The 26,603-nt window shown below is 35.3% G+C and overlaps 3 protein-coding genes across 3 annotated transcripts; all 3 read left to right on the top strand.

Annotated features, from left to right (window-relative positions):
• Positions 1 to 923: 923 nt before the first annotated feature.
• Positions 924 to 12,002, top strand: LOC133874848 (uridine kinase-like protein 3). Its single transcript, XM_062312733.1, has 15 exons — positions 924 to 1,033; positions 2,563 to 2,726; positions 3,309 to 3,400; positions 3,698 to 3,767; positions 4,499 to 4,617; positions 4,836 to 4,932; positions 5,713 to 5,792; positions 8,278 to 8,472; positions 8,613 to 8,696; positions 8,799 to 8,859; positions 10,115 to 10,175; positions 10,492 to 10,585; positions 10,672 to 10,744; positions 11,266 to 11,348; positions 11,473 to 12,002. Exons 2-15 carry the CDS (start codon positions 2,573 to 2,575, stop codon positions 11,647 to 11,649), a joined length of 1,440 nt encoding a protein of 479 aa, XP_062168717.1. The 5' UTR covers positions 924 to 1,033; positions 2,563 to 2,572; the 3' UTR covers positions 11,650 to 12,002.
• A 120-nt stretch (positions 12,003 to 12,122) lies between these two features.
• LOC133874849 (fructose-bisphosphate aldolase, cytoplasmic isozyme 1) lies at positions 12,123 to 13,958 on the top strand. Its single transcript, XM_062312734.1, has 3 exons — positions 12,123 to 12,588; positions 12,684 to 13,366; positions 13,450 to 13,958. The coding sequence occupies exons 1-3, from the start codon at positions 12,561 to 12,563 to the stop codon at positions 13,810 to 13,812; spliced, it is 1,074 nt and encodes a 357-aa protein (XP_062168718.1). The 5' UTR covers positions 12,123 to 12,560; the 3' UTR covers positions 13,813 to 13,958.
• A 6,552-nt stretch (positions 13,959 to 20,510) lies between these two features.
• LOC133875981 (F-box protein At4g00893-like) lies at positions 20,511 to 21,707 on the top strand. Its single transcript, XM_062314271.1, has one exon. The coding sequence runs from the start codon at positions 20,603 to 20,605 to the stop codon at positions 21,689 to 21,691; it is 1,089 nt and encodes a 362-aa protein (XP_062170255.1). The 5' UTR covers positions 20,511 to 20,602; the 3' UTR covers positions 21,692 to 21,707.
• Positions 21,708 to 26,603: the final 4,896 nt, after the last annotated feature.

Consider the following 26,603-nt stretch of genomic DNA (forward strand, 5'->3'; position numbering starts at 1 on the left):
TCAGCTGATATAAAATGAATATGATAAATAACATTACTCTTATGCTAATATTAATAAGAAAAAAAAATAATGTTATATAATACACTATTATCTTATTACTGTCCTACTAGGTTGAGGTGGTAGTATATATATATATTTTAAAAAAAGGTTGAGGTGGTAATGGTATTGCCAATACGAGTAATGCTACTTATCATCCTCTTATCTTCCTTTTGTCCCCAAAATTGATGTGGCTTTTAAAATCACCATTAGATCAAAATTTAATGGTAATTTTAAGAATCACATTAATTTTGAGGGAATAAAAAGAGGACAAATAAGTGATATGTAACATTACTCGTGTAATATATAATGTTACACGATAAGAAGATTAAAAAAAGAAAACTATAAAATCAATATTCCATAATCTCCATTTTAAATCTAACCCAACTTCTTAATTGGAATAGGAAAAGAAAAGAGGTGGACCCCACTTCCGATTCATTGCCAAGTTGGAAACTCAATCTGAAATAATCTAAATCACAATCACCCGGACCCCACTGGACCCCACCGATATATATATAATTGGATGACCTTTTTTACTGCTCCACCACACGGACAGATCTCTCGCCCGAGTAACTTTTCGCGGTCTTTGTGTCTCTCGTCCTTAAAAAATGATGTAATTTTAAAAAAATTTAATATTAAATTTATAATAAATTATTATTTTTAAAATTACCATTAAATTTGTAATAAATTATTATTAAATTTTTTATAACGTCACTTTTAAAGATGCAAAAATGACATTTAAAATTACCCACAGAAATGGCTCCCATCGTAATTTCGGCCAAACTTCAGGCCCATAATTCCTAAACACGGACTTGGTGCAAGGTCCCCATCACCTCCCCCAGGATCCACTATAAATACCCCGACCCAATGTCTCCTTCTGAGACCTACGTAATTGTAAATTTCTTTTACAACGCGCCCAAAAAGGAATTGCCTCCAAACCTCTCTTTCTCTCTCTCTCTCTCTCTCTCTAGAATTCGCTCTTCCAATTTGTCTTCAGGTATAGTTGATAATCTGCATTTGATTTGTTTTTGTTTTTGTTTTTTTGTGTTTGGTTAATATATGTCTGATGATAATTTATTGCATTGATTGATTTGAGTAAATCTTGGACTTTGATTTTATGATTTTTGTGAAGTGAGCTGTGTGATTTAAGGTTGTTATGCGGTTTTAATTCGATCTAAAATATGATATTGCCAGGAATGTGGTTTGATTGTATGTTTCAGAGGTTGGTGATGGAGATCAGTTAATTTGTTTGTGTATTGATGTTGTATATATAATATACGTATGGATGTGTTGCATTGGGAGCGTAAATGCACAATGATGAAACAAGTCGTAGTTGAGGTTTCTTGAGTTGCTTTAAGGTGTCGTGATACTGCTGGCTTGGCGGTGATCGTGCCGTATTCAATGCTATTTCGGATGTTTAGTGAGGATGCTGAGTGGACATTCAATTATTTGGGAAAGGACACATTCAATTATTTGGGAAATTGGTCCTTGTGGTACACGGAATGAAAAGTCTTATTTGAGATGGTGATAAGCGGGTAGTTTAATTGAATATGATAAGCGGATTTCGAAACGTGTTGTTGTTTGCTTCAACTAGTGAAAGATAGCTAGAATAGCGAGCAGGAATGATTCCTTTTATTCTATGAATAAAGATAGAGAAAAGCTTTAGCATCTCTATAGTAGGAATAAAGGGGAAAAGTTTGGAAAAGGTATAACAACCTAGTTAGCCCACGCAGGTAATTACATATGGCCTTTAGTTTCTTATATAAAGCTTGCACAATCTGTATCTGAGGACAGATTTTGCATATGCCATCCAGGAGCTTGCAGTACTCCTGGTCCTGCTCATAAACTGGGTGGGCAGCCTTTTGGGTGCATGGAGAAGGGAAAGCGGACGGTGGGTTCTGAGTGTAAGTGGGCTTGTACTAAAAGATCAAAATTGGGCTGTCGGTTGTCTAGGGCATGTATTGAGGCATGGGGTGGCTTGACCAAAACCAAACCTGATCTTACTAAGCTTTTAGAGTATATGAACATTGTGGTAAATATCAATATGTTCACATATGTGAGAAAAGTAAGAATTGTTAATAATTATAATTGGTTTTATGTGTTATGCTTTCTTGCTATTTCTGGTCTTTTTAGTTGCCGGTTTAGACCATATTAGTCAGGATTTGGACTATTTTTGTTTGCTTACATCTCATAGTCAAATTCTATACTTAGGTCCTAAGCATGCCTTTCATTTTCTGACATCCCAGGAGTTTTAGACATAGATCACACTCACACCTTGACCTTTTACCCTGTGATTGGTTTGATTGCTTTGTATCTATAATCTAAAAGAGTTAAAATGGGTCCTTTTGCATAAGTTAACTGCATAAAGTACCTACTTGCATGTGAATTATGCAGAAATTATACATTTGGCAATCTTTACTTTCAGAGGATAGCAGAACACTTTAAGTTTGTATGTATTCTGAAATTTTCTATTGATGTTTTCTCCACTTATGATTTCCTTTGTGCTTTGTTCTTATTCATGTGCAGGTCTCTGCCCATGGGTTCTAAATCAGTTGCGGATTTAATAGAGGCCTCCTCAGGGGTTCATTTTTCTGGATTTCACATGGATTCTCTGGAGCAAAGCATTAAGGAGATGGAACTACCAACAACATCTGCGACTGAAAATTTGCATAAACAGCCTTTTGTCATTGGTAAGTGTTGTTGTTGTGGAAATATGTGCAAATTTATTTTATTATTTTGAAAATCAGCAAAAGGTGGTTCCACCCTATCATACTTGAAGTACAGAAAAGGGTGCCTGTAAAATGAAGTAGATAGATAGAAAGGGACACTGATTGGTATGTCTGGTTTGATATGCATTTGGAAGAATCCAACATACACAGGTGAAGATTGATGGTTTTACCATTGGCAATCCTCTTACCTGTCTCTAACTAGAAACTTGCGTGAAAATGAAACTTGAGTGATTGTAGCCAGTAGTTAAAGCTAGAAATGCAATTACTGTTTTATGCATCTATTTCTGAATCTAGAATGTTGTGACTTATATCTGTTCAGTCTAAATCAATTATAGCAGAGCCCAGTAAAAGAGTTAGTGAGTTCCGAGTATGTACAGGCCTTTGATTCTACAGCATTACTTTTACTTTCAACAATTGATCTACGCTGTTGGTATGCCCACTGTTTTGTAATACTTTTATGCATGGCAATATGGAACTAAGCATATTTTCATTTGTTCTTCATCTTCATCCAAAATATCATTTTTCTAATGTATTTTGTGGCAGGGGTTGCTGGGGGAGCGGCATCTGGTAAGACAACAGTTTGTGATTTGATTATCCAGCAGCTTCATGATCAACGTGTTGTACAAGTTAACCAGGTGACGTCTTTTGATTCAAATGCTTTTATAAAGTTGAATAGAGAAGTTTATTCTAATGTCAAATGTCTTTTGACTTAAAATAATGAAATATTTAGAAAAGAAAAAATTGATAAACATCAAGTGTATGCAAGGGTCACATTCCTGTGCTGTTTCTGCTCCTTTAAATTTGGTTGGGATCTTCTAATAATTTCTTTGATAATCTATTTTGCAGTTTCTGGATGGTTTGATCCTTTTTCTTTTTCTTTCTTTTGTATTTGATAGTGAAAAATAGATTCATACTAGTTTTTCTTACTGCAGGATTCCTTTTATCATAATTTGACCGAGGAGGAACTTAGCCTAGTACATGACTACAATTTTGACCATCCTGGTAAGGGCAATTCTGGAACTAAAATCTGAAGAATATCATTGAGACAATGACATTTATAGAATTTCTCCCGTGTTATTCACTGAAATAAGCATTGTTAACCCTTTGCTTCTACTTAGTTATTAACCAAGTTTATCATATATCTTCCCAGTAAAGAAATGAATTTTTTTGAAATGCTTCAAGTAGATTACGAGTAGCTTCTAGTTATTGTGTTATAGATTTATCAAAGGGATACCATTTACTAGTAATGTCAATTCCTGTACCATCCAGTAGTTATAGGATTTGTTTATAGAATTTCCCCCGTGTTATTCACTGAAATAAGCATTGTTAACCCTTTGCTTCTACTTAGTTATTAACCAAGTTTATCATATATCTTCCCATTAAAGATATGAATTTTTGGAAATGCTTCAAGTAGATTACGAGTAGCTTCTAGTTATTGTGTTATAGATTTATCAAAGGGATACCATTTACTAGTAATGTCAATTCCTGTAGCATCCAGTAGTTATAGGATTTATCGCTGCCTGGAAAAATCATGTAAATAGTTCATTAGTAAGGTAGTAGTAAGGCACTACTTACCTAAAAAAAAGGGTAGTAAGGCACATCTAATTTATTCAGTTTGTGGCCTTGATAAACATAAGCATGGTGTTTATTGTTCTTTTCTGGTGCTTGCTGTTTAGTTCAATTTGTGCCAGTTGAATTGATTCTTCTTAATGCAAAATTACCTTTATGGTCAGATGCGTTTGACACCGAAAAACTGTTATGTGTTATGGAAACGTTGAGGCATCAGCAAGCAGTAGATATTCCAAACTATGATTTCAAGAGTTACAAAAACAATGTGTCTCCAGCAAGAAGGGTACAGTTTTCATAACTGTGGGCTCCAATAGACATCATTCCAGCTCTCCCCCCCCCCCCCCCCCTTCCTTTTTTGTAGAAAGAGTATTGCAGAGATCTTGGGAGTGATAACTTCTTGCATTGCAATTTTGGTTTTTGGTTCTTTTCTTTCCAAGAGTTCCATGACATTAATATATTTGACACTGCATATGAAGATACTTGTTATAATGCCATTGGCAGGTAAACCCATCAGATGTTATACTTTTGGAAGGCATACTCATTTTCCATGATCCACGTGTCAGAGATTTGATGAATATGAAGATATTTGTTGATACAGGTCCTCTATTTTTATTTTTCGTTTTTAGAATTTAGATGTTATACTGTATATCTTAGGCTTATCAGATTTATTAGAATTTTGTATTTTGTAAAATAGAGTGTAGTATTATTTTTTATAATTTGCATTTACAGTTCTTTAGCATTTTAATTATTGGTGATTAGAAGTTATCTATGAGGAATGTTTCTGATCTGTAGTTCCAATAAATTGTGGTTCTATGAAGCTAGTTGCATCTCTAGCCTGGCGCCTAGCACCTAGCATTTGACTTTTTATATTTTTTTTCTTGTCCTATATGGGGTTCTTTATATGAGAAAATTGGGCCTAGTTAGATTTCCATTACTGCCAGTTCAGCATGTGTTTTGAGTCCTATAACTTACAGTTTGTTACCTGAACTAGTGCATTTGAACTCATAAGCGTACCTGACAAAGTGTTTAGTTGCTTGGAACTTGCACTTCTTGTGAATGAAATGTATTGATTCTTCTAAACAACATAAGGTACGTTTACATGATTCAACCATCATGGTCTTGGAAATTTAAGAACTTAGATGTCACCAGAATTTGCCTGATGTGTATGTGCTACAATGGTTCTGTTGCTTTGGTTCCTTCAGATGCTATTTTCTTGCGTATTGTTGACACAATTGTTGATATTTCCGTCAAAAGAATGATTTTTTTTTTTAAAAAATAAAATAATTTCTTGCTATATGTAGTTAAGATTGTATTTGCTGACATTTCATTGTGTTACTAAGTTGGACTGTTACTTCACATTGTAAAATTTTCAGTGCAGATGCTGATGTTCGTCTAGCAAGGAGGATAAGGCGTGATACTGGTGAAAAGGGTAGGGATATTGGTGCAGTACTTGATCAGGTTAGTAACTTTTCAATTTATCAATTACACTGGCATAAAGACCTTAACCATAATTTGTTAATCTGTTATTGGTTTTAAGCTTGCTGCACTGGTGGAACCATTAGGCTTGAGTTCACTTCATGCTGCAGCCTTGCAACGCAATGATATATATATATATATATTTAACAGTGTTGGTCTTCCTTTCATTTCCAAGGCTCCCCATGCTTTGTTTTGGCTCACAAACGTAAGGCATTGAAAGCTGACCTAAAATTCTGGAACTAACAAGTGCTTGGCAATGTGGAGAACCAGGAAAAGAATCTCTTGAAGGAGTGAAGTGTTCTTGATGGTTTGTAGGAGGAGACAATGTTATATGATGAAGAGAAACAGAGGAAAGACATAGTTATTAGTGAGTTGGAGAGGGTAACCTTGTTGGAGGCAAAAGTCAAGGGCCATTTGTCTAAGGGAGGGGTACAAGTGCACAAAATTTTTCCATTGAGCGGCTAACTCGAATTGGAGAAATCCATCGAGTCACTGTTGGTTAATGGATCAATGTCATTTGATCATTATGACATCAAGGAACACGTTGTGCTTTTCTATATCCAATTGTTTTCCGAACATTTTAGTTGGCGGCCCAACCTGGATGGCCTCGTTTTCGATTCTATTGCTGAGGAGCCCAATTGGCAATTGGTAGAGAGACAATATGAGGAATCTGAGGGGTTGGAGGTTGTGAAAGGTATGAATAGTGATAAGGTGCGGGGCCATGATGGTTTTACTATGGCTTTCTTCCAAGTGTATTGGGATGTGATTTAAGATTTTTCGTCTTGGTGAATGGTTCCCCCTTCAGTTTCTTTAGCAACTCCCGTGGTCTGAGTTAGGTTGATCCTCTATCTCCCCTGTTCTTTGTCATTGTTATGGAGGCTCTAAAGTAAAATGATTCCTGCTACTGTTGATGCGGGCTTTCTTTCAGACTTTTCTGTGGGGTCTAGGAACTTTGATATGCTTCATATCTCCCATCTTTTGTTTGTAGATGGCACTTAGATTTTTTGTGGGGCTAACCCAGATCACATTCGTTGTTTGTGTGCCTTATTCTTATGCTTTGAAGCTATATTCGGTTTGAAAGTTTATCTGGCCAAATCAAATTTGGTTCCTGTGGGTAATGTCCATAATGTTGATGGGTTGGCTAGTATTCTTGGTTGTGGAGTGTCTTATTTTCCTTTAAAATATCTTGGCCTTCCGTTGGGTGCTCCTTTTAAGGCCAAGTTGATTTGGGACTGTGTTATTGAGAAGATTAAGCATCGTGTGGGTTGGAAAATGATGTATTTGTCTAAGGGTGGTAGGATTTACTTTAATTAAAAGTACGCTCTTCAGTTTGCCTACATATTTTATGTCTCCCTTTCCCCTTCCTGCAGGTGTTGCCAATTGCATAGAAAAGCTATAACAGGATTTATTATTGGGGTCCAAAACTGAGTTCAAATTTAGTTGGTTCAAGGTTTGTTCCCCGATTCCCGATGGAGAGTTGGGGGTCTGAAACTTGCTTTTATTCAACCGTGCTCTTTTGGGAAAGCGGCTTTGGCGCTGTGTGCATGAGAGAGTCCTTATGGAGAATCGTAGTGGACACGAAATGTGGTGGGCGGTAACTCAGGGGTAGGTGGTGTTCTAATGAGGTTCATGGATTGTATGGGGTGGGGTTATGGAAAAATATCAGGAGGGGTTGGGGGGAGTTTTTATGGTTATACCAAGTTTGAGGTGAATGATGGGTCCAAGATTAGATTTCGGCCTGCTTTTTGTGGTGTCTTTGGAGGGAAATAAATGATAGATGTTTTGAAGATCGCGAGAGGACTGTGGTAGAACTAAAATCCTTCTTCTTCGAAACTCATTATCTCGACAACTTCCTTAGATTTTAATTTGCTTAGTTTTTTCATGATTTTCTCAACTTGTTTTCTCTTTCTAGCTATGTGTTTCTTGTTTATACTCCCAAGTTGTGCCTTTTGCGCTTTTAATGATATTTTGTTTACTTATATAAACAAAATCAATAAACTTAGAAGTGGATTATTAGAGATAGGTGTTGGTTTTTTTTTTTTTTTGTAGTAATTCTCTAGGGGTTTTCCTATACCTGTGTACTTGGATGCTCTCCTTTTTGTAAATCACTTATCAGAAAACAAAAAAAAAGATAGGTGTTGGGTTTAAGCTCTTGAATTTACTAGATTATACTATTTTATTCATCTTTTTGTACTTCATGCCTTTATAGATTTCAGGGGAGGGACTATATATATATATATATATATATTTTCAAGGGAAGGTGCAATAGGGTTTGCTACCTTGTTTTGTTATATAATATTTACGTATATGTTTTTCTTTGTTTGTTTATGGATGCTAAGTTCTCTTTTGATTTGATCTCCATTTATATGAAGTTGGATGAATGACTTTACATTTTCTTGCTAATTTTCTGAGTGTGTATGTTGCATTTCTATTTGCATTATGTTGATACACATCTGTTTTGATGCAGTACTCCAAATTTGTGAAGCCTGCTTTTGATGACTTTATCCTTCCAACAAAGAAGTACGCTGATATCATTATTCCCCGCGGGGGAGATAATCATGTAGCCATTGATTTGATTGTACAACATATTCGTACGAAGCTTGGTCAGCATGATCTCTGTAAAATATACCCTAATTTATATGTCATTCAGTCAACTTTTCAGGTATCCATTGCTTCCTACTTATTAACCTTTTAAACTATGTTCAGTGATGTAATTTTACTGGAGCTTCAAAGTTTATGTGATTATAAGGGTTAATATAGCATGGTTCTTTGAGTCTAATAATTATTATTGGTCTCATGCAGATACGGGGTATGCATACCCTCATACGTGATTCTCAAACAACGAAGCATGACTTTGTTTTCTATGCTGATCGTTTAATCCGTTTGGTGGGTTTGTGTTCCTTTGAGCCAATGGGTCATTTGATGTTTTCTTTACTTGGATTCTTCAATTATTTTTGTTACTCATCAAGATTCCTGCATCTTGACCAGGTTGTTGAACATGGGCTTGGACATCTTCCTTTTACCGAAAAGCAAGTGATTACTCCAACTGGTAAGCTGGTGTTAATGTACTTTTGTGGGTTTTTGAAATATTGATGTTGGTTTTAGTTTATATGGGAACTCAATATGTTATTGATTCCATTCACCTGAAAACTATCAGCTGAAGAAAGTTGTTGGATGTTATCATGTGAATATTATATGCTTTAGTGTGAAGTGAAAATGCTTTTCTTTTTCAGTAGTTAATTATGATGCAAACGATGTGTGCTTGTTGGCGCTCTGGTTACGTTAAAATTGTTTGTTCGTCTATTTTAGTTACTGTACAAGTCAGATGATCAATATTGGTTACACGTTTTGAAGCATCTTATAGGGAAATCGCAGCTTTCATATTTTCCATGATATCTCCATTAATGTTTTTCTTGGTACAACTTGTATTATTGAGAGATGTCAATCAAGCAATTCCCGCTTTTCTTTTTATGCTATTAAAAGAAACTTCAGGTCTTACATGCCAGATATTGAAAATTATGCCCCATACTTGTATATGTGGGTGAACGTATTACAGAAATTTAGGATCGAACAACTAGCGTTAGCTTATAGTTCTGATATCATGAAAGAAAACATAAACTTAAAAAAAAAATTAAAGATAAAGTGCAGAATAATAAAATAAAGACAAGATTTTACGTGGTTCAGTCTATGACCTATATTCACAGGATAAAGCCCAAAGGCTTATATTATACTCTTATTTCTCTTGATAAATTTACAATACAAATGATCCCTATTTGTAGGGATGTAGAGAGAATACAAAAAGGTATGAAAGATCAAATTAAATCATAATTGAATGTATTCAATTCTGATTTGATTATAATTAATGCTGAAATCAAATCTCTGATAATATATTCTAACATGGTATGAGAGCAGAGGTCTTGATTTCAAACTTTATCTCTTTCATTTATCTCTCATTTCAATTAAATATTCCACATGTTGGGCTTCATCTATTGAAAGGGAGTTTAAGCACACATAAAGGAGAGTGTTAAAGTATTGATTAAATGATTAAATTTACTTCTTCCTATCAGCTTAAGTTCTTAGGACGTCGTGATTTTTTTTTTTTGATAAGTAGGACAAGTGGTGATTTTTTTTTTATTAGTAGGACAAGTGGTGATTTAACAGTGGTAGCTCACAAGCTATATCTTTTTTCTTCGTGATGCTGAGAAATGGCAACGTAGCTATTACTATTTTAATGAGTAGTCAGTTTTATGTTTTTTTCTTCATGATGTGTTGCTTTTACGACATTGTCCCTTCTGTAAATGCAGGGTCTGTGTATACTGGTGTGGATTTCTGTAAGAGGTTATGCGGTGTCTCTGTTATCAGGAGGTACAAACCTTTGTCCAAATGCTCAAAGCACAAGTGTATATTAGCATTTTTTTTTCTTTCTAAAAGTTAATTTTTTATTTGACGTCTTTAATTTAAGAATATAACTTATGATCTTTTAGCTGCCTGCTCTGAAAGTAGAAGTATCAAATTGTCAAAATTTCGTACATTAATGATAATTGAATCATTTGGCTTCAGAATTATCTTTTTCTAAAACCATTATGTCCTCTACACATGGTGTACCTGACATCCTTGCAAATTTTGAACCCCATTTCCATTGTCATTGTTGGATGTTAAGCATTTTCCTAACTGATGCCAGTGGTGAGAGTATGGAGAATGCTTTGCGAGCATGTTGTAAAGGTATCAAGATTGGGAAGATTCTTATTCATAGAGAAGGTGATAACGGTCAGCAGGTTTGTGCCTCTCTATCTGTGTCTGTGTGTGCATGTGTTTCATTTCCTTGGTTCTAACTTTTTTTTATGCTTCAATTACTGGGCAGCTAATCTATGAAAAATTGCCAACAGACATCTCAGAAAGGCATGTGTTATTGTTGGATCCTATCCTAGGGACAGGTTCGTTGTTCTCAGATAAAAACCACTATCCTTTTTGAGTTGCTATTGGTTCTTTTAGAAGGGGACTCTGTATAGTTTCATGCTCATGTAGGACATCACTATTTTCCATTCCCATCCCATTTTGGTCACATACACCTTAAACAATATGAGCTTGCTTTCGAGTGCGTTGGGATTGGGATTGTGATTTTGCAACCAAAAAATGTATTTTAAATCAAATCGCAGAAAATATATCGTTTAAGAGCGTTTTTTAAAATATTGCGATTTGTAAATATAGAAAAATTTGCATTTCAAATTGCAGGTAAATGAGTGTGTTTTTAAAAACATAATTTTGAAGGTTAAACTGCGATTTTACCAAATCTCTGTGTTTTTATACCAGGTTTTCAAATTGAACATTTTAAAATTGTTGTTTTTAAATTACACGTTTTGAAATTGCAAATCCAAACGAATCCTTAGACAATGCAAGGTTTGATTGTTACCGAGGATAAGAACAGTTATATAAGAGCTTATAACTATTTATTCAGGGAATTCGGCTGTTCAAGCTATCTCTTTACTTGTAAGGAAGGGCGTACCAGAGTCCAACATTATATTTCTCAATCTCATATCAGTAAGTTGACTTTTTCCAGAAGTGCTTCTGGTTGTTGTAATGCCTATTACCTTCAAACAAATTTTCTTTCCCATGACAATGCTTAGAGTCATTCCTAGTAATGCTTTATCATTGATCTCACCAGGCACCTCAGGGCGTACATGTGGTCTGCAAAAGCTTCCCAAGAATAAAGATTGTGACTTCTGAGATTGAGATTGGTCTAAATAAAGATTTCCGTGTCATACCGGGCATGGGTGAATTTGGAGACCGATATTTCGGAACGGATGACGACGACCAGCAAGTGGTGGACTCCTCACAGTAGTTCCATTAGTCCAAATCCACATTTTCAGATAATCATGAGCATGGAGTTTGGAGAAACAGCTGAATTTGCTTAATTGCTATTGTGCACATCTGGCATTGAGAACATTTGAAACAGTTTTGACTCGGTTGAACTTAGAAATTTATCATCCTTTTTATATTTTCTTTTTATTTTTCCTTTATAGAAACTCTTGGCACCGCACTAGGGGGGGTGGTGTTTGGTTGCAAAGCCAATTTGTTTCTATAATATTTCATCACAGCGTAAAACGTGTCTCGGATGGCAAGGCCTCCGCATCAATCATATTTGTATTTATGTACACAGACATAACTTTATATTATAATTTTTTTTTAATCCTCCATCGTTTCCTCTTTTTTTTTTTTTTTGCCCATTTATTCTAACAATAATATTTTTGTGCTTCAATTGAGCTTGATCAATTTTTGGAAGTTTATTTACCGAATGTTCTAGTGAACTCAAAAGGCTGCGTCTAAGGTTTCTGAGAGGTTACTTAGGAAGCAGATTGAGACAGGTTATTTACCAAAAAAGAAGAAGAAAAAGATTAATAGAATCCTCCTCTTGAAGTTCTGGAAAGAACAAAGTGGATGCGGAGGAGAGGTTTTCCACACAATTTCTAGTTCATGTGAGGTGACCAGGGAAGTTAGTAGTGGATGAGTTGCAACTTGGGGAAGAGAGCGATCACTCATTGCTTTATCCGAGGATGATAAAGCCTCGTTGGGCTAATCTTTGGACACGTGTCGATGCATGGGATGTGTGGTATTCCTTGGGGGATATTCGATGGAAGCTGATCTATATAGGTTGGTGCTCGTGCAAACTTGTTTTTGCACTTTCGGTCCTGTATCTATCTATATATATCCCTCTTTATCCAACCCAATACCATCTGATAGCTAGCTTCAACCATGTCGGCCTTTGTAGGAAAGTATGCAGGTACTCTCTCTCTCTCTCAATCTATCTATCTTACACAACTTTGTGCGTAATTAATGTTAATTATCTTGATCAAACCCATGGTTTTCTTTCTGCAGAGGAGCTTATCAAGAATGCCAGGTACATTGCCACCCCTGGGAAGGGCATTTTGGCGGCTGACGAGAGCACCGGCACCATTGGCAAGCGTCTAGCCAGTATTAACGTGGATAACATTGAGTCCAACCGCCAAGCCCTTCGCGAGCTCCTCTTCACCTCTCCTAATGCCCTCTCCCACCTCTCCGGTGTCATCCTCTTCGAGGAGACCCTCTACCAAAAAACCTCAGACGGAAAACCTTTTGTGGAAGTCCTTCAAGAAAACAATGTCATTCCAGGCATCAAAGTCGACAAGGGCACGGTCGAGTTGGCCGGCACCAACGGTGAAACCACCACCCAAGGCTTGGACTCGCTTGGAGCACGGTGCCAGCAGTACTACAAGGCCGGTGCACGCTTTGCAAAGTGGCGTGCCGTCCTCAAGATTGGCCCTCACGAGCCCTCTGAGCTGGCAATCCAACAAAACGCCCAAGGCTTGGCTCGCTACGCCATCATTTGTCAGGAGAATGGGCTGGTGCCGATTGTTGAGCCTGAGATTTTAACTGATGGGGCTCATGACATCAAGAAATGCGCTGCTGTTACTGAGATTGTGCTTGCAGCAGTCTACAAGGCACTGAATGATCACCATGTACTTCTCGAAGGCTCACTCCTAAAGCCCAACATGGTCACCCCAGGCTCTGATAGCCCAAAGGTAATGCATTCATTATTCTTTCGCCGGCCAATATAGACTTTCGTCTTCATAGGCATAGCCTCCTAAATTGTATTGTTGCACAGGTACCCCCTGAGGTGATTGCTGAGTACACAGTCACCGCACTCCGCCGAACTGTCCCGCCCGCAGTGCCAGGGATTGTGTTTTTATCTGGTGGACAAAGCGAGGAGGAGGCAACACGGAATCTTAACGCAATGAATAGGTTGGACGTTCTGAAGCCATGGACTCTTTCTTTCTCATTTGGGCGAGCTTTGCAGCAAAGCACGCTCAAGACATGGGCTGGAAAGAAGGAGAATGTTGGGAAAGCTCAGGATACGTTCTTGGTGAGGTGCAAGTCTAATTCGGAGGCCACTCTAGGAAAGTACACCGGCGGGGGTGCTGGTGGTTTGGCTTCTGAGAGTTTGTTTGTCAAGGGTTACAAGTACTAGCTAGCAAGCAGGCCTCTACCTGGAATGGTGGCGTTTATCATATTCCTAATGCAATTGTAACTTCACTAGCTCTTTACTGTGCTTACTTACAAATGGCCGTTCATATGCTTAATTCTAATGTTACTTCCTAATTTCTTTACTTGATAGACACTTGAAGTTTATGTCTTTTACAGCCGAACGGGGGCAAAAAGCCCTTAGTTTGCTTTAATTTCTTGGCCCTCCATAAGAATAACTAGCCTCTATAAGTGATGCCGCGTACGCTCTGCTATTAACTAACCAAGTGCGGGGCAGTGGGTTTCAGAGTCAACAAGCATAAAACTCACCACTCTTCCCAAAACTAAGAAACAATCAAGGGTTTGAAGAAAACTAGAATAAAACTTAACTTTTGAGTGTTTCTAGCTTATTGAAAATTGAAGAAAATATTACATAAGCCAACATAAAGTACGGCGGCTAAGGCCTTCTAATGGAGTTTATACAGAAAAGCAAAATAAAACGGCACTACCGAGTCGTGTGCGTTCAAACGGGCTTCAACGGGCTGTTGTGGGTATATATAGATCGTCTTTCGACAGAGGCATGTTTTGACCCGGCCAGTAAGTATTGGGATTGAATTTTTTTTCATGAAATATGACTTTGTGTAGCTCTTGGAATAAGCTTTCAAAAATGTCACTAAGATCGACTTCATTCAATGTCGGAATTATAAGGATATGGCCTTTTTACTAACACCAATATATAAAACTGGTCGGCATCAATAAGCCTTCAGGAAGGCAATAAATTAAATTAAAGCTAACTATTACTAAAGATTACATAAGAAAAGCTCTAGCCAAAGCTTTATTAACAGAAAATGCTCAGAGTAAGGAATTTACTTTTGCCCTGAACCTAGTACGTTATGTCATAAACAACATTAGAGCCATCTGATCTCCTAAGGGGGATTTGGATTAATTTGCTGGGATCCTAATGGTGTAAAATACTACTTGTAAATTCAAATGCAAAGAATTAAATAAGATGTAGTAGCTAGTTATATTCTTCTTTCACATCCTTAATTAATATGATCACAAAGTTCAGTGGAATTTCTATTTTTTTTTTCTTTAGTTTGATTGTAACAAAAGCTGGAAGTAAGCAAAAACCATAAAAGCTAGAAATTAAATCTAGCTTTCTTAAAGGACACAATACATATATTATCGAATTGAAAATGTCTAATTATTTCAGTAACAAAAGCTAGAGAGAGCCAATTTATGGTGAAGAACGCTCCAGTACTTCTTCATTGCTGGCCTGGCCGGGGTTCTCGACCCTCCTTGGAATAATCCACTTGCTTGAAGAAGTAATACAATCCCATAATCTTCCGTTTCAACTCGTGAAAGTCTTTCAGTGTACGAATATAAATGCGTAGATTTATTTGCATGGCAAACACAATTTCTGACATACCTAAATTAAAACAGCAGTTGAAGATGAATATATAAAGAAGTATATACTGAGAATTTCTTTACTTAATTGCTCTCTCCGAGTGTGCATGCATACACACATATATATATATATACACATGCGGATGACGATGGGTTAGGAGAGGGTAGAGAGAAGTAGCTGCTCATGATGTGCATTGTTCATAACTGGGAAGCTTCTGGGAATGTCACTTTATGTTCATCTGAAGCGAAGGGTTGGTCGTCACTTTCAATACCTCTTTTTGATAAATGGTCATGAACGAACCTGCAGGCATTAGTTTAGTCATGGGGGTTGTTGAGATTTATGCATAAAAGAACAAGGAATTTTCCATCATTAATATCTTAACCACTCACCTACTACTTGTAGTAAAGGGTGAATAGAAATAGGGCTTTCAATTTTTTACACTACTCACAAATTTGATACGAACTCAGCATATATGAAATTAGCAGGTTATATATGATTGAGAGATTTAATTGACCCGTTTAATTAAAAAGGTTGAATTATGATTGACCCATATAATCTTATATTCATGTTTCAATAGAACCAGAACTCGACACTTGATAAAAAAAAAACTTTCCTATATATATATGACAACAGCAACGACGGCAGTGGCCAAGGAGGTTTCAATATGATATCTACCTAATTTCGATGATATTACTAGCACCCAAGCTAAGTGACATGGAAATCTCCTTCACTTAATCGGACAAAGGTGTTGCTTTCATCAAAAAAACTTCTGATGTGTAGCTGCTACCAAATTTGAAGAAAGGACGTGGGATGGTGCTTATGATAATGAAATTCACAAGAAGCTTCTTAATTTTCTAAAATTATTGAGCTTGTGTGTGATGTATTATGATCGATCACTCTTTCAAAACTTAAGTCAGATATAATTATCTCATTGCACTGCATTATAGGGAAACCAATTGGGCTACTATTGGACTAGGGCCAGGATTTTGGCCCATACAAATTAATCTTGCCCATCGTATGTTGGTCTCGTAATTTCTTTTTTCCCAAGGAAAAAGGGGGAAAAAAAATGAAGAAAAACTATTGGTCTCGTAAAAGAAAGACCTATTGTCTTAGAAATTTGTTTTTGCGAAAATCCACATCTCTCTTTTAAGTGCTCATGGGCCGTGGTTGTTTTCTATTTTCTTGCATTTTATAGCGGAATTTAGCAATATTATTTCCACCATTCATATCCTAATATTGCCTTAATTTCATTTTGAAAAAAAAAAAAAAAAAAAAAATCATTTTGATCATGCATGCATTCATAATTAGTAGCATGCGTCTCTCTTTTTTTCTCTCAACCACCCCATTTATCCGAGGAATATATCCTTTCCGTTAAGTAAAATGAAGAGAATTTATTTTATATTTCAAATTAAATTTTATAAATTGAATTATGTATATATAACCATATAATGAATATGTACATAAATCTTTCACTTATTTGATGGAATGGGTAAGATATTATATATGATTAAACTGTTCACAACTTATCAATAGATATAAATATAATCATTTTAGTATGAATAGTTTATCAGTTTTTGCGTGGTTGTTCTTATATATTTAAACATATTGTTTTATTTAAATTACAAATAATTTAATATTTAGCCACATGTAGTTAGTCACGTGGGTCCCGCGTAGCTAATCAGGTTGTCGCTAAATGCCACTTAGCAATGTGGTATTTTTATACATGTGGTTACTTAGCGACGTGGTTGTTATTCACGTGCTACTCACATGTGGTTAAATGCATTTTTTTTAATTAAAAAAGAAAAGAAAAATAAGCACTTTTAGCCATGTGGAACTAATCCACGACGCTAAAATCATATATGTTTTTTTAAAAAGTACATAAACTAATTTCAGTTTTTTTTTTTTTTTTTTTTTCTTCTTCTTCTTCTTCTCACCAGAAACTTCTTGAAGGCCAGCGAAATCTTCCACTTCCTTCTCTCATGAAATCCAATCCAAAAAATCCCCAAAAAATCCCCCGTCGACCGCATTATAAAAAAATCACCAACAAAACACCAAAAAATACCAAAAATCACCAACAAAAACCGAAAATCACCACGTCATCGTTGTTGTTAATTTTACCAGTGGAGATGCATGTTTAATTACTAGAGACGGAGCGAAATGAAACTACCAAAAAAAACCCTAACTTTCAGATCAGAGAATTCAAAGAAACAGAAGGAAAAAATAATTAAAAAAAAACCCAAAAAATGTCTGAAAAACACCCCATTGACTTTATTGGCGTCGGGTCGTGACCCTCCGAACACCGGTGCCGTCGTTGACCACGGCTCTCTCTCATAATCGCTCCAGGTCACTCTCTCCAGCTCTCTTGGTCTCCCTCTCTGTGTGAAGGAAAAAAAAAAAAGGAGAAGAAGGAAAGGCTTACGTGGGAAAAAGGGGGAAAAGGAAGAAAAATGGGAGAAATTAGAAAAAGTAAGAAAGAGAGAGAATTAAAGAGGAGGGAAATTAGAAATAGGCTAAAGGGAAGTTTCAACAATAATGGTAATTAGCCACGTGGTTTATGTGCTATGTGGTCAATTGACGAATTGGTGATGTGGCCAATAAACCAGGTGGCTAACTTTTTAAATCTTAAAAAAAATTAAAATAATTTTAATAAATTAGCCATGTGGTTTATGTGCCACATGGTTAATTGGCGACGTGACCAATATTAAACCACGTAGCTAAAATTTCAAATCTATAAAAAAAATTAAAATAATTTTAATATATTAGTCTCGTGGTTTTATGTGTCACGTGACCAATAAATCACGTGGCTAAAATTTTAAACCTAAAAAAAAAAATTAAAAAAAAATGAATAAATTAGCCACGTGACTAATTGGCAAGAATTGATTAATTAAATTGATGAAGCAAAGAAATAGAATTATAAAATTGGTACACTGATATATATATATATATAAATTGGAGATTGATCTATATTAAACCTCTATCTTTATACTGTATATATGATTTGATATACTACATTAACAATAACAAGTATGGTAGGAATTAATATTCATGTATTTCTTTCTCCCATATACTATCGAATTTCATACACGTACTACGGATGATTAATCTAGCTAATTCGCTTATTTCATTTAAGACAAGAAATTTGAATACTTTCATTTTATTTTTTCTGTTAAATAATTGATAAGAAATAAAAAGGGAAATTAGATTAAAATTAATCATTTTGATCGACTGTTTTTACATATATTAATATTACAAGTAAAAAAGTAGTAGGAACTAGAATCAACATGCAGTGGTGTAGCAATAAATAATAGAATATTTACTTCCATAATTTTATCGTTTCATTTTTAATTAATTTGCAATAACTCGGGATTTAATTAATGCCATAGAGCTGACAAATCTTGCTATATACAATGTCTTCTAATTATTATTTGATAACTATAGTAGATTTTTGTACCTGATCAGAATCATGAATAACTAAAAGAAAAAAAAAATTAAAAAATAAAAGACAACTGATAGAAAAAAGAGAAGAAAAACAGCTAGGGAAAAAAAAAGTACAGACTCACCACCTCCCCAAATAACTTTGTCCCTCATGATCATGGTTCCGTCCACACACGCACATAGAGCACATAGAGCACACATGCATTTTCATTAATTACAGGAACAACATGCACCATAGTTCATATATAAACGATAGAGGAATGCTAGAGCATCTTTTAGTGTTCTCCTAGTGTTCTTTTGGAATGGCATAAATGTAATTAAAAAATTACATCTATGTCTTTTTGGATGGCATAGTTGTAATTTTTTAATTAAAAAAATTATATTTATGCCATTTCAAAAGAACACAAGAAGATACTCTAGCATTCCTCTAAACGATAATATCATCTCACGCAAGAATACAATGAAGAATTAATATATAAAGGCTAAATTCTGAAGATTTGGTGGAATTTTAGTTGTTTATTTAATTTTCTTAAATTCCAAAGATTTCTTAATCCTAATTTCTACGGACATAGCAATTCCATGTAAGGACTGAAATATACATATATAGGAACCAAATTTTGCTTCATCTTAATTTCATGTCTTGCGCGTGCATGCATGTATATATATATTAGTCTATGAATAGATTGATAGCATTATTAATTCTATTTCAGCTTAATTAATTTCCTACATATATATTAATATTTTCATATGTTTTTACTTGGTGCATTAATGAAATTTCGATTATACGTTATAATCATCATGTCAGGAAAGCATTCCTAGGCTCCTAGCTAGTACCTAGTATACACTTCTCTGAGAGAAAAGCGGAGAAAATGGGGTTTTACAGAAGGAACTTTTTTGGCTTATGAAAATGGGGTACCTAGTATACACTTCACGTGGCAAGGTAGTCCCCCAATAATTAGTCTTAGAGTTTTTTAAAAAAAAAAGAAAAGAAAAGAAAAGAAAAAAGTAAAAATTGTTACGTAGGCAAAAGTGATCAGGAGTAGTGTCTTAAGATGACAATATATCATATCTTAATTAATTTTGTGATCAAAATCCATGCTCGTAGTATACATAAAGAATGCAATCAAAGATGAAATCGAAATCAGCTCAATTCTAGAAGTGTAATTAATTAAAGTGGGAAGCCATTAGTACTTAGAAGCTGAAATATTTTCTAGGAGATCATGAGGATCCTGTGGTTTCATTACTTATGATTTGATAAATTGATAGCCATGTTTTACGCTTAAAGATAAGGGTAGTATATTTATGGGCTTAGCTAATTATAGAAAATATCTATCAGAGTTAAGGAGAAAACCAACAGTAGTTTTTAATTTTTCGCTTTTATTTATTTTTATTGCTGTCCAAATAGCCCAGAAAATCATGGTTTTTGAATTTCCTTTAATACAAAATCATGCAGGCAGTTCGTTATCAGAAAAAACTTTATAACTTGAATTATTTGTTTTCTTGCCCTTCATGGTAATATATAATGAATGGGCTACGTATAATTAATATACTATATAAAGCTTCCTGAAAGGCTGAAGTTCTGTATATATACAGACTTCCATGGCTTCATATGTATGCTTTATTCACCTACCAAGTTAAACGAAGCCGTACGTTGCATCTTCCTGTTATAGGCTTCATCATATTCGGTATCCAGGTAAGTATGTCAGATTACTTTGTCCAAGTTGCATGTCTTTAAGATATATATATATATGTTCATGATCACTATAAATGGATGATCTTGATATTTGTTTGAAAGCTTTCATAAGCAACTAATTCGATTTTTCATTGTGCAGAATAATTAAGATATTGCAAGGATCGGATGGGGAAAAGAAGAAAAAACACTACAGAATCAAGTACAACGAAGACAGTTGAAAATCAAAGATGTTGGTCCAGTCTTCCCGTAGATCCTTTAACAATGATAATCAGATGCCTATGCTTTCTTGACCATTTCTCTTTCCGTGCGGTCTGTAAGCAGTGGCGTTTAGCTTCAAAGAATTGCCCGGTGCAATACCCACTATGGCTCATGATCTCGAGGAACTCCACGGCTACTACTAAATGGGAGTTTGGGGACCCCTCCACCAGGCGCATATACACAGTTGATGTCCCAGAGTTATGCAGGAGCAGCACAAGGTTGCTGCTCTCAAAGCATGGCTGGCTCCTTGTGTTTTCTTCGGAACCTTCCCCGTCTCTATTCTTCTTCAATCCATTCTCTCGAGCACGGATAGATCTCCCTTGGTCAACTGACTTCTCTGGAATGACACACATGTTAAAGTTCAGATATCGCCGGACTATAATCTATGACTACATGCCAGTTTTTGCTCTATCAGCACCCCCAACATCCCCCCATTGCGTTGTCTATGCCGCCACCTATATTGACGAGGAAAACTTTGAAATCAGCTTCTGCCGCCACGGCGACAGTACTTGGACTACAAGGAGAGTTGACAAAACTCCAGGAATCAAATTTGCACCTATTAAGAATGCAATGGTCCATGCTGGGATATTCTATTGGGTGGAGAAGGAGGGGCGGGTCATGGCATACCGAGAGACTGACAAAGGCGACCAATATAGATGTTTTAGAAGAGCCAAGCTAGCTCTTCGCGATGACAAGGTTTACTCATACATGGTAGACTCCGGAGATGGGAAAGTGTCAATGTGTGTTGATTTTCCTTTGATGGGGCCGAGGCAAGTCATTACTCTCTTAGAGGATATCGACGACCCAATTGAGATTGAAAATTTGGAAAGTTATGACGACAAATATCGTGTAAACCGCAAACGTGATGGGTATGCAACACTGGGGCCGTCTTGGCTGCGGCTGGATAGTTTCCCTGTTGGTTCTTGGTGTCTCTCATCATCTGACTCTGAGGAAGATCATGGTCCAAAATTTTGCAATTGGCATTTGCTGAAAATGAAAAGATGCCCAAGGTCTTGTGGTCTCTCTGGGGATTCTGTTTGGATTGAACCCAAATGGATTGAGCCATCACTAGCCATTGCATGGAGTACTTAATTAATATATATGTTAATTTTTGTGTGCATGTCACTGTTTGAAATTAAATAATATAATGTATACCTTTGGTGGAGTATCAAACATAAGCAAGTGTAAATCAAAGGTGAACACCAAGACAACATATGTGTGAATTGGCCTTGGTTTTTTTCTTCCCTAGTCTTTTTTCCTCCTTGGGGCCATTGAAATCCGTACTTTCCAACATGGGTGACGCATATCTTGTTGTAGATCGATCGAGTTGAACACGCGGCATGCACGATTGTTATCACGAATTAATTCATTGAACACAAATGGGATAATTAATTAAGAAACTATTTACCGAATGCCTTCTTGTTAGAATATTAATACGTGTTAGCATTTATATTCCCATACACTGCCATATCAGTGACCGAATATTTTCATAATATACATTGTGGAAATATTTAATATTCCTCACTAATTTATATGGTGATATACCATATTAGCCATTGTAAATATGTTAGGAATATTTTATGATTTTGTAATTGTTAGAATGATACGATACTTGCCATGTTTATGGGAGAATATTTTCGTAATATCATCAGCATATCACGAAAATATTCTCCTATCAATTACGGTATTATTTGATATTATTGTATAATGTAATTGATATTTTCTTTTTTTTCTTTGGCCTCATTTAATTATAAATAGGTCACTTTATTGTACAAAGAATATATATAAGAAATGCAAATTTATTCCACAATTATTTTCTATTCTCTTTTAATTTTCTACATGATATCAGAGCCACTTTCTTGTGGCCTTCAATAAACGTCGACATTGACGTTTCCAGGCGTCCTTCATTGTTCTACGACCGTCTCATATTGCTCCACACATGCATTACAATATTCTATTCTCTTTTTCTTCAGTAATTACTGTATTTTCTTTCTTTGGCCTCGATCATTTACTATAAATTGGTCATCGATCATATTGTAAAGTTTGAAAAATATCAGAAATACAATTAAGTTTATGTTCTACAACTTGTTCTGTTGTCGATCATTTTTGTCATTTTTTTTTTTTTTTTTTTCACTTCTAGAGAAAACGATTTTTCTTAAGAATGTTTCGATGAGCTATGTACGTATTGCCTAGAATAACATACTTTCTTTTCCTTCAATAATATTTCATTCACTCCAGTATATATGAAGCCTAACATTTCATTCATTTGGTATTGGAAGCCATATAATAATATAATCCCTTATCATCGATTAATTGTCCATGCCTAGCTACTCCCAACAATTTTGATACCTGAGCAAACCACAAGGATCTCTCATATAAAATTAAAAGCACAGGAATTGAGTTTATAAAAGTTGAAATTACAGGGGAAGATTTAGTATTTTTTCACATAGAAATATATCGGTCTAAAGTTTTTCTATCCATGGCCGGGCTGCCCTCATGATCGATTAATGTTGAGGCATGATTTCGTCTTGGAGGAAATTAAAGAACCAAAATTTTTGGACTACAAAAATAAAAATAAAAGTGAAGACAACTTCTAATTCTCCCAAAGAAAAGCTAGTACTGTTGGTTTACTCCTTATAAATTAATCTAATAAAAGTTAATTTGAGACCTTCTATTCATCCATCTCCCATCCATCCTTTTTTAAATAGAACCTAGCTACAGATCTCTAAATGATATTTTTCTAAAAAAATAAGAGATGGATAGGACCTAGATGAAAAAATAACATTTCTCTAAAAAAAAAAAATCTATAAATTAGTTGATGAATCAAATCTCTAATTAAGCTCTTAATGTACTGCTCTCTCATTAAGTACAATTGTACAAAGCATCATGGGTATCCAAAAATATGTAATGAAAATATATATCATAGCCAGTTCATGCAGTAATACTAATGGTTTCCCATTATAAAAATAATTAAGCGCGTGTCAAATGAATCTATGAAGTGCTTAATTGGCATTAATTAGCATTCACCATCAGTTGAAAAAAAAGAAAAAGAAAAGGATCGAAAACAGTACTGTTAGATGTCTCAAAGGAGACGGAAAGGGGACGGAAATTAATGTACCGTACGTTAATTAATTTGAGTAATGCTACACATCATCCCCTTGTCCTCCTTTTGTCCCCTAAAAATTGATGTGGCTCTTAAAATCATCATTGAATTTTTGATATATCACTCTTGTATTTTGATTCAATAGTGATTTTAAGAGCCACATCAATTTTGGGAGGACAAAAGGAGGACAAGAGGATGATGTGTAGCATTACATCTATAAAACACGATGTTGTTATGAGCAAATCAATGATCTCGCACGCGTGTAAGAAGATCGAGTTGGTTGAGAGAAAGAGATCAAGAAATGCATATATACGACAATTATGATCGAGTGCATGCAATTGTGAACATGCATGTATGGATGCAACAAAATAATGGTGGCAATAATGCTATAACTTAATTCGACTATATATATATATAATGCAGGCAATTAGATAATCAAAAACAACCTTGCACGCACGTACACAAAACTAGACAACGTACTCGATCAGGCACGGAAAGAGAGAGATGGATTTTCACAAGAAGAAAGGCGAAGAGATCGAGGGGGCTGTCGGCGAGAGCAAGAAGAAAGGGAAAGAGAAGGCCAATGCAAGTTATCAAACAAAAAAAGAGTCGGGAACTTTTCATGTAAACTACGAAATGGACATTAAGAAGACTATCAATCTTGATATGCCGATGAGTCTTCAAGGGTTGAAGAAAATGATTAACATTGCTGGAAAAGATATTGTAGGAGACGAGGGACAGACAAACTTGGATTCACATCACTTCATCTATTGTGACGGATGGAAGTATCGCGCTGTCAACACTGAGAAGGAATTCAAGAAAATGCAGTAAGAATATTTTAGATTAATTAGAATATATATTATATATCCATCTTTCTTTCTTTCTTTTTTACTGTTTAAACATTATATATGGTTTTATTTTAATTAATGACCATTTTTCAGGGACAGCTATTATTCAAATGCAAAGGTGGTTCCCTCCGATAACAAAGATTCTGATGACTAGGCTATTGATCGATCTAATAAAACGATGGCAATGGCCCTTTTGTCTCCTAGCCTGGATGATCAAAAGTGCATGTTATCAAAGAGAGTTTTTAATAAATTAAAGTATATTATTTATGTGCCATTTTATACTCCCACACAATAATATAAAATATTTTAGAATTCTTGAGTTAATTAGTTGCTCAAGGAAAAAAATTAATTTAATCACTACTTACATAATAAAGACATCCAATATGGATGTCAAGAAACAGCCGTGGCAATGAACTCAATATTTCTATGCCTTTTTTTGTTTTTTTATTGAGATTTGCCATTTAGCATTCTTCCAGCATTTTCATCGCGGCATACTTAACTCATCCTTAAGTATTGTAATTCCCCACTTTATCTATGGATTTTTGTGGAGCTTTTCTTTGATTTTTTGGCAACCATATATATATATATATGGCATTGTCGATTTTTATTTTCCGACTGATTGCAATCAAATTGATATTTTTCATATCAATTCAATAACAAGAAACATTTTTTTTTTTTTTTTTTTATATATATTTTTTTCAGGGCTTAAAATAAAATAAGATAGATTATAGTATAAGATTTCTAGCTAGGAAAGTTGCAATAAAACAAGCACTATATGGTAACCTCAAATACAACAAGGTTGTAATGGTGAGACATTGGCTAGACTCGATCTGCCAAAAAAATGTGACTTGTGAAGCTGAAATTTTATAGGGAGCCCAACACTTTTTTTTAAAAAAATATTTAAAATTAGGGTGGAAAACTACCTATTCTATTATGATAAATTGTGGGTCTATTCGATAAGAGTTTTAAAAAAAGTTAAAAAGTTGAGAATTGATTCGGTGGAAGTCACATTTGAGAAAAATCGAAAATTAATTTGGTAAATTTTAGAAGTATTATGTAAAAAATAAAAATTGAGAAACAGTTTTTTAAAATAAAAAAGTCTAAAATTAATTTGTAGCATAACAATGGCGATGCCGCCACCGTGGTGGTGCTCTGGAAGCTTTGGCAGTGGCCTCCAAGCTACCAGATCTGATTGATGGCGCTTGAAAAGTTGCTGGAGTGGGCTAGTGGTCATCACAGGGCTACTGAATCTGATTTGCAAAATTCTAATAGCTGTCAGATTAATTGGCGGTAACCACAAGGTTGCCAAATCTTGTTGCGGTCACTATGGGGCCACTACACTGTGGCCCGGGAAATGATTGTTGCACAAAATGAGCATAACACCCCCCTCACATGAGAGTGGGCCCGGGCCCCACCCTCATGTAAGGGGGTGTTGTGCTCATGTTGTGCCCATGTAATAAACTTAGTATTTCCCATGACCGTCAGATGATGATGGCTACTATAAAACATGTGCATGGGCTCATAAGATTTGAACTAGTGAAATGCCCCTAGATTTGGAGCATTTGAAGATGGAGGGGCCATTTTAGTTAATATTTGTAGCTTGATACTGAGTCCGTGGGATGGATAAACTGCACCCTCCATCATTAATTTAATTGAGCAATACCAATATCAATTTTTATTATTATTTTTAAATGACCAACTAAGGAGGGGAAGGAAAATTCATTGGTGCGTAGTTTTTAGCCGATTAATGAATATCAATTTAAACAGTTGTATATAGACCATTAAACCTTAATTATGAGCACTTTGACAAGAAATGTCACCTATCTAAACGAATAATTTTGAATAGAATACAGCATCATCATCACCATCACTTGTTAATTTGTTCATTGATTTGGGAAAATCTTCCTTTGCCTTATCATGACAAATTCGTTTGTTAGATGTCATTATCAAAGTACCAAAAATATAATACTTAAGTTCAAAGGCTTTCTAAATAGAGAAATCAAAGTTGTACCAAAATGCATTGAGATAAATGGCCACGTAATGTACAAAGAGA

This window comes from Alnus glutinosa, chromosome 8 (assembly GCF_958979055.1).
Source record: "Alnus glutinosa chromosome 8, dhAlnGlut1.1, whole genome shotgun sequence".
NCBI lineage: Eukaryota > Viridiplantae > Streptophyta > Magnoliopsida > Fagales > Betulaceae > Alnus > Alnus glutinosa.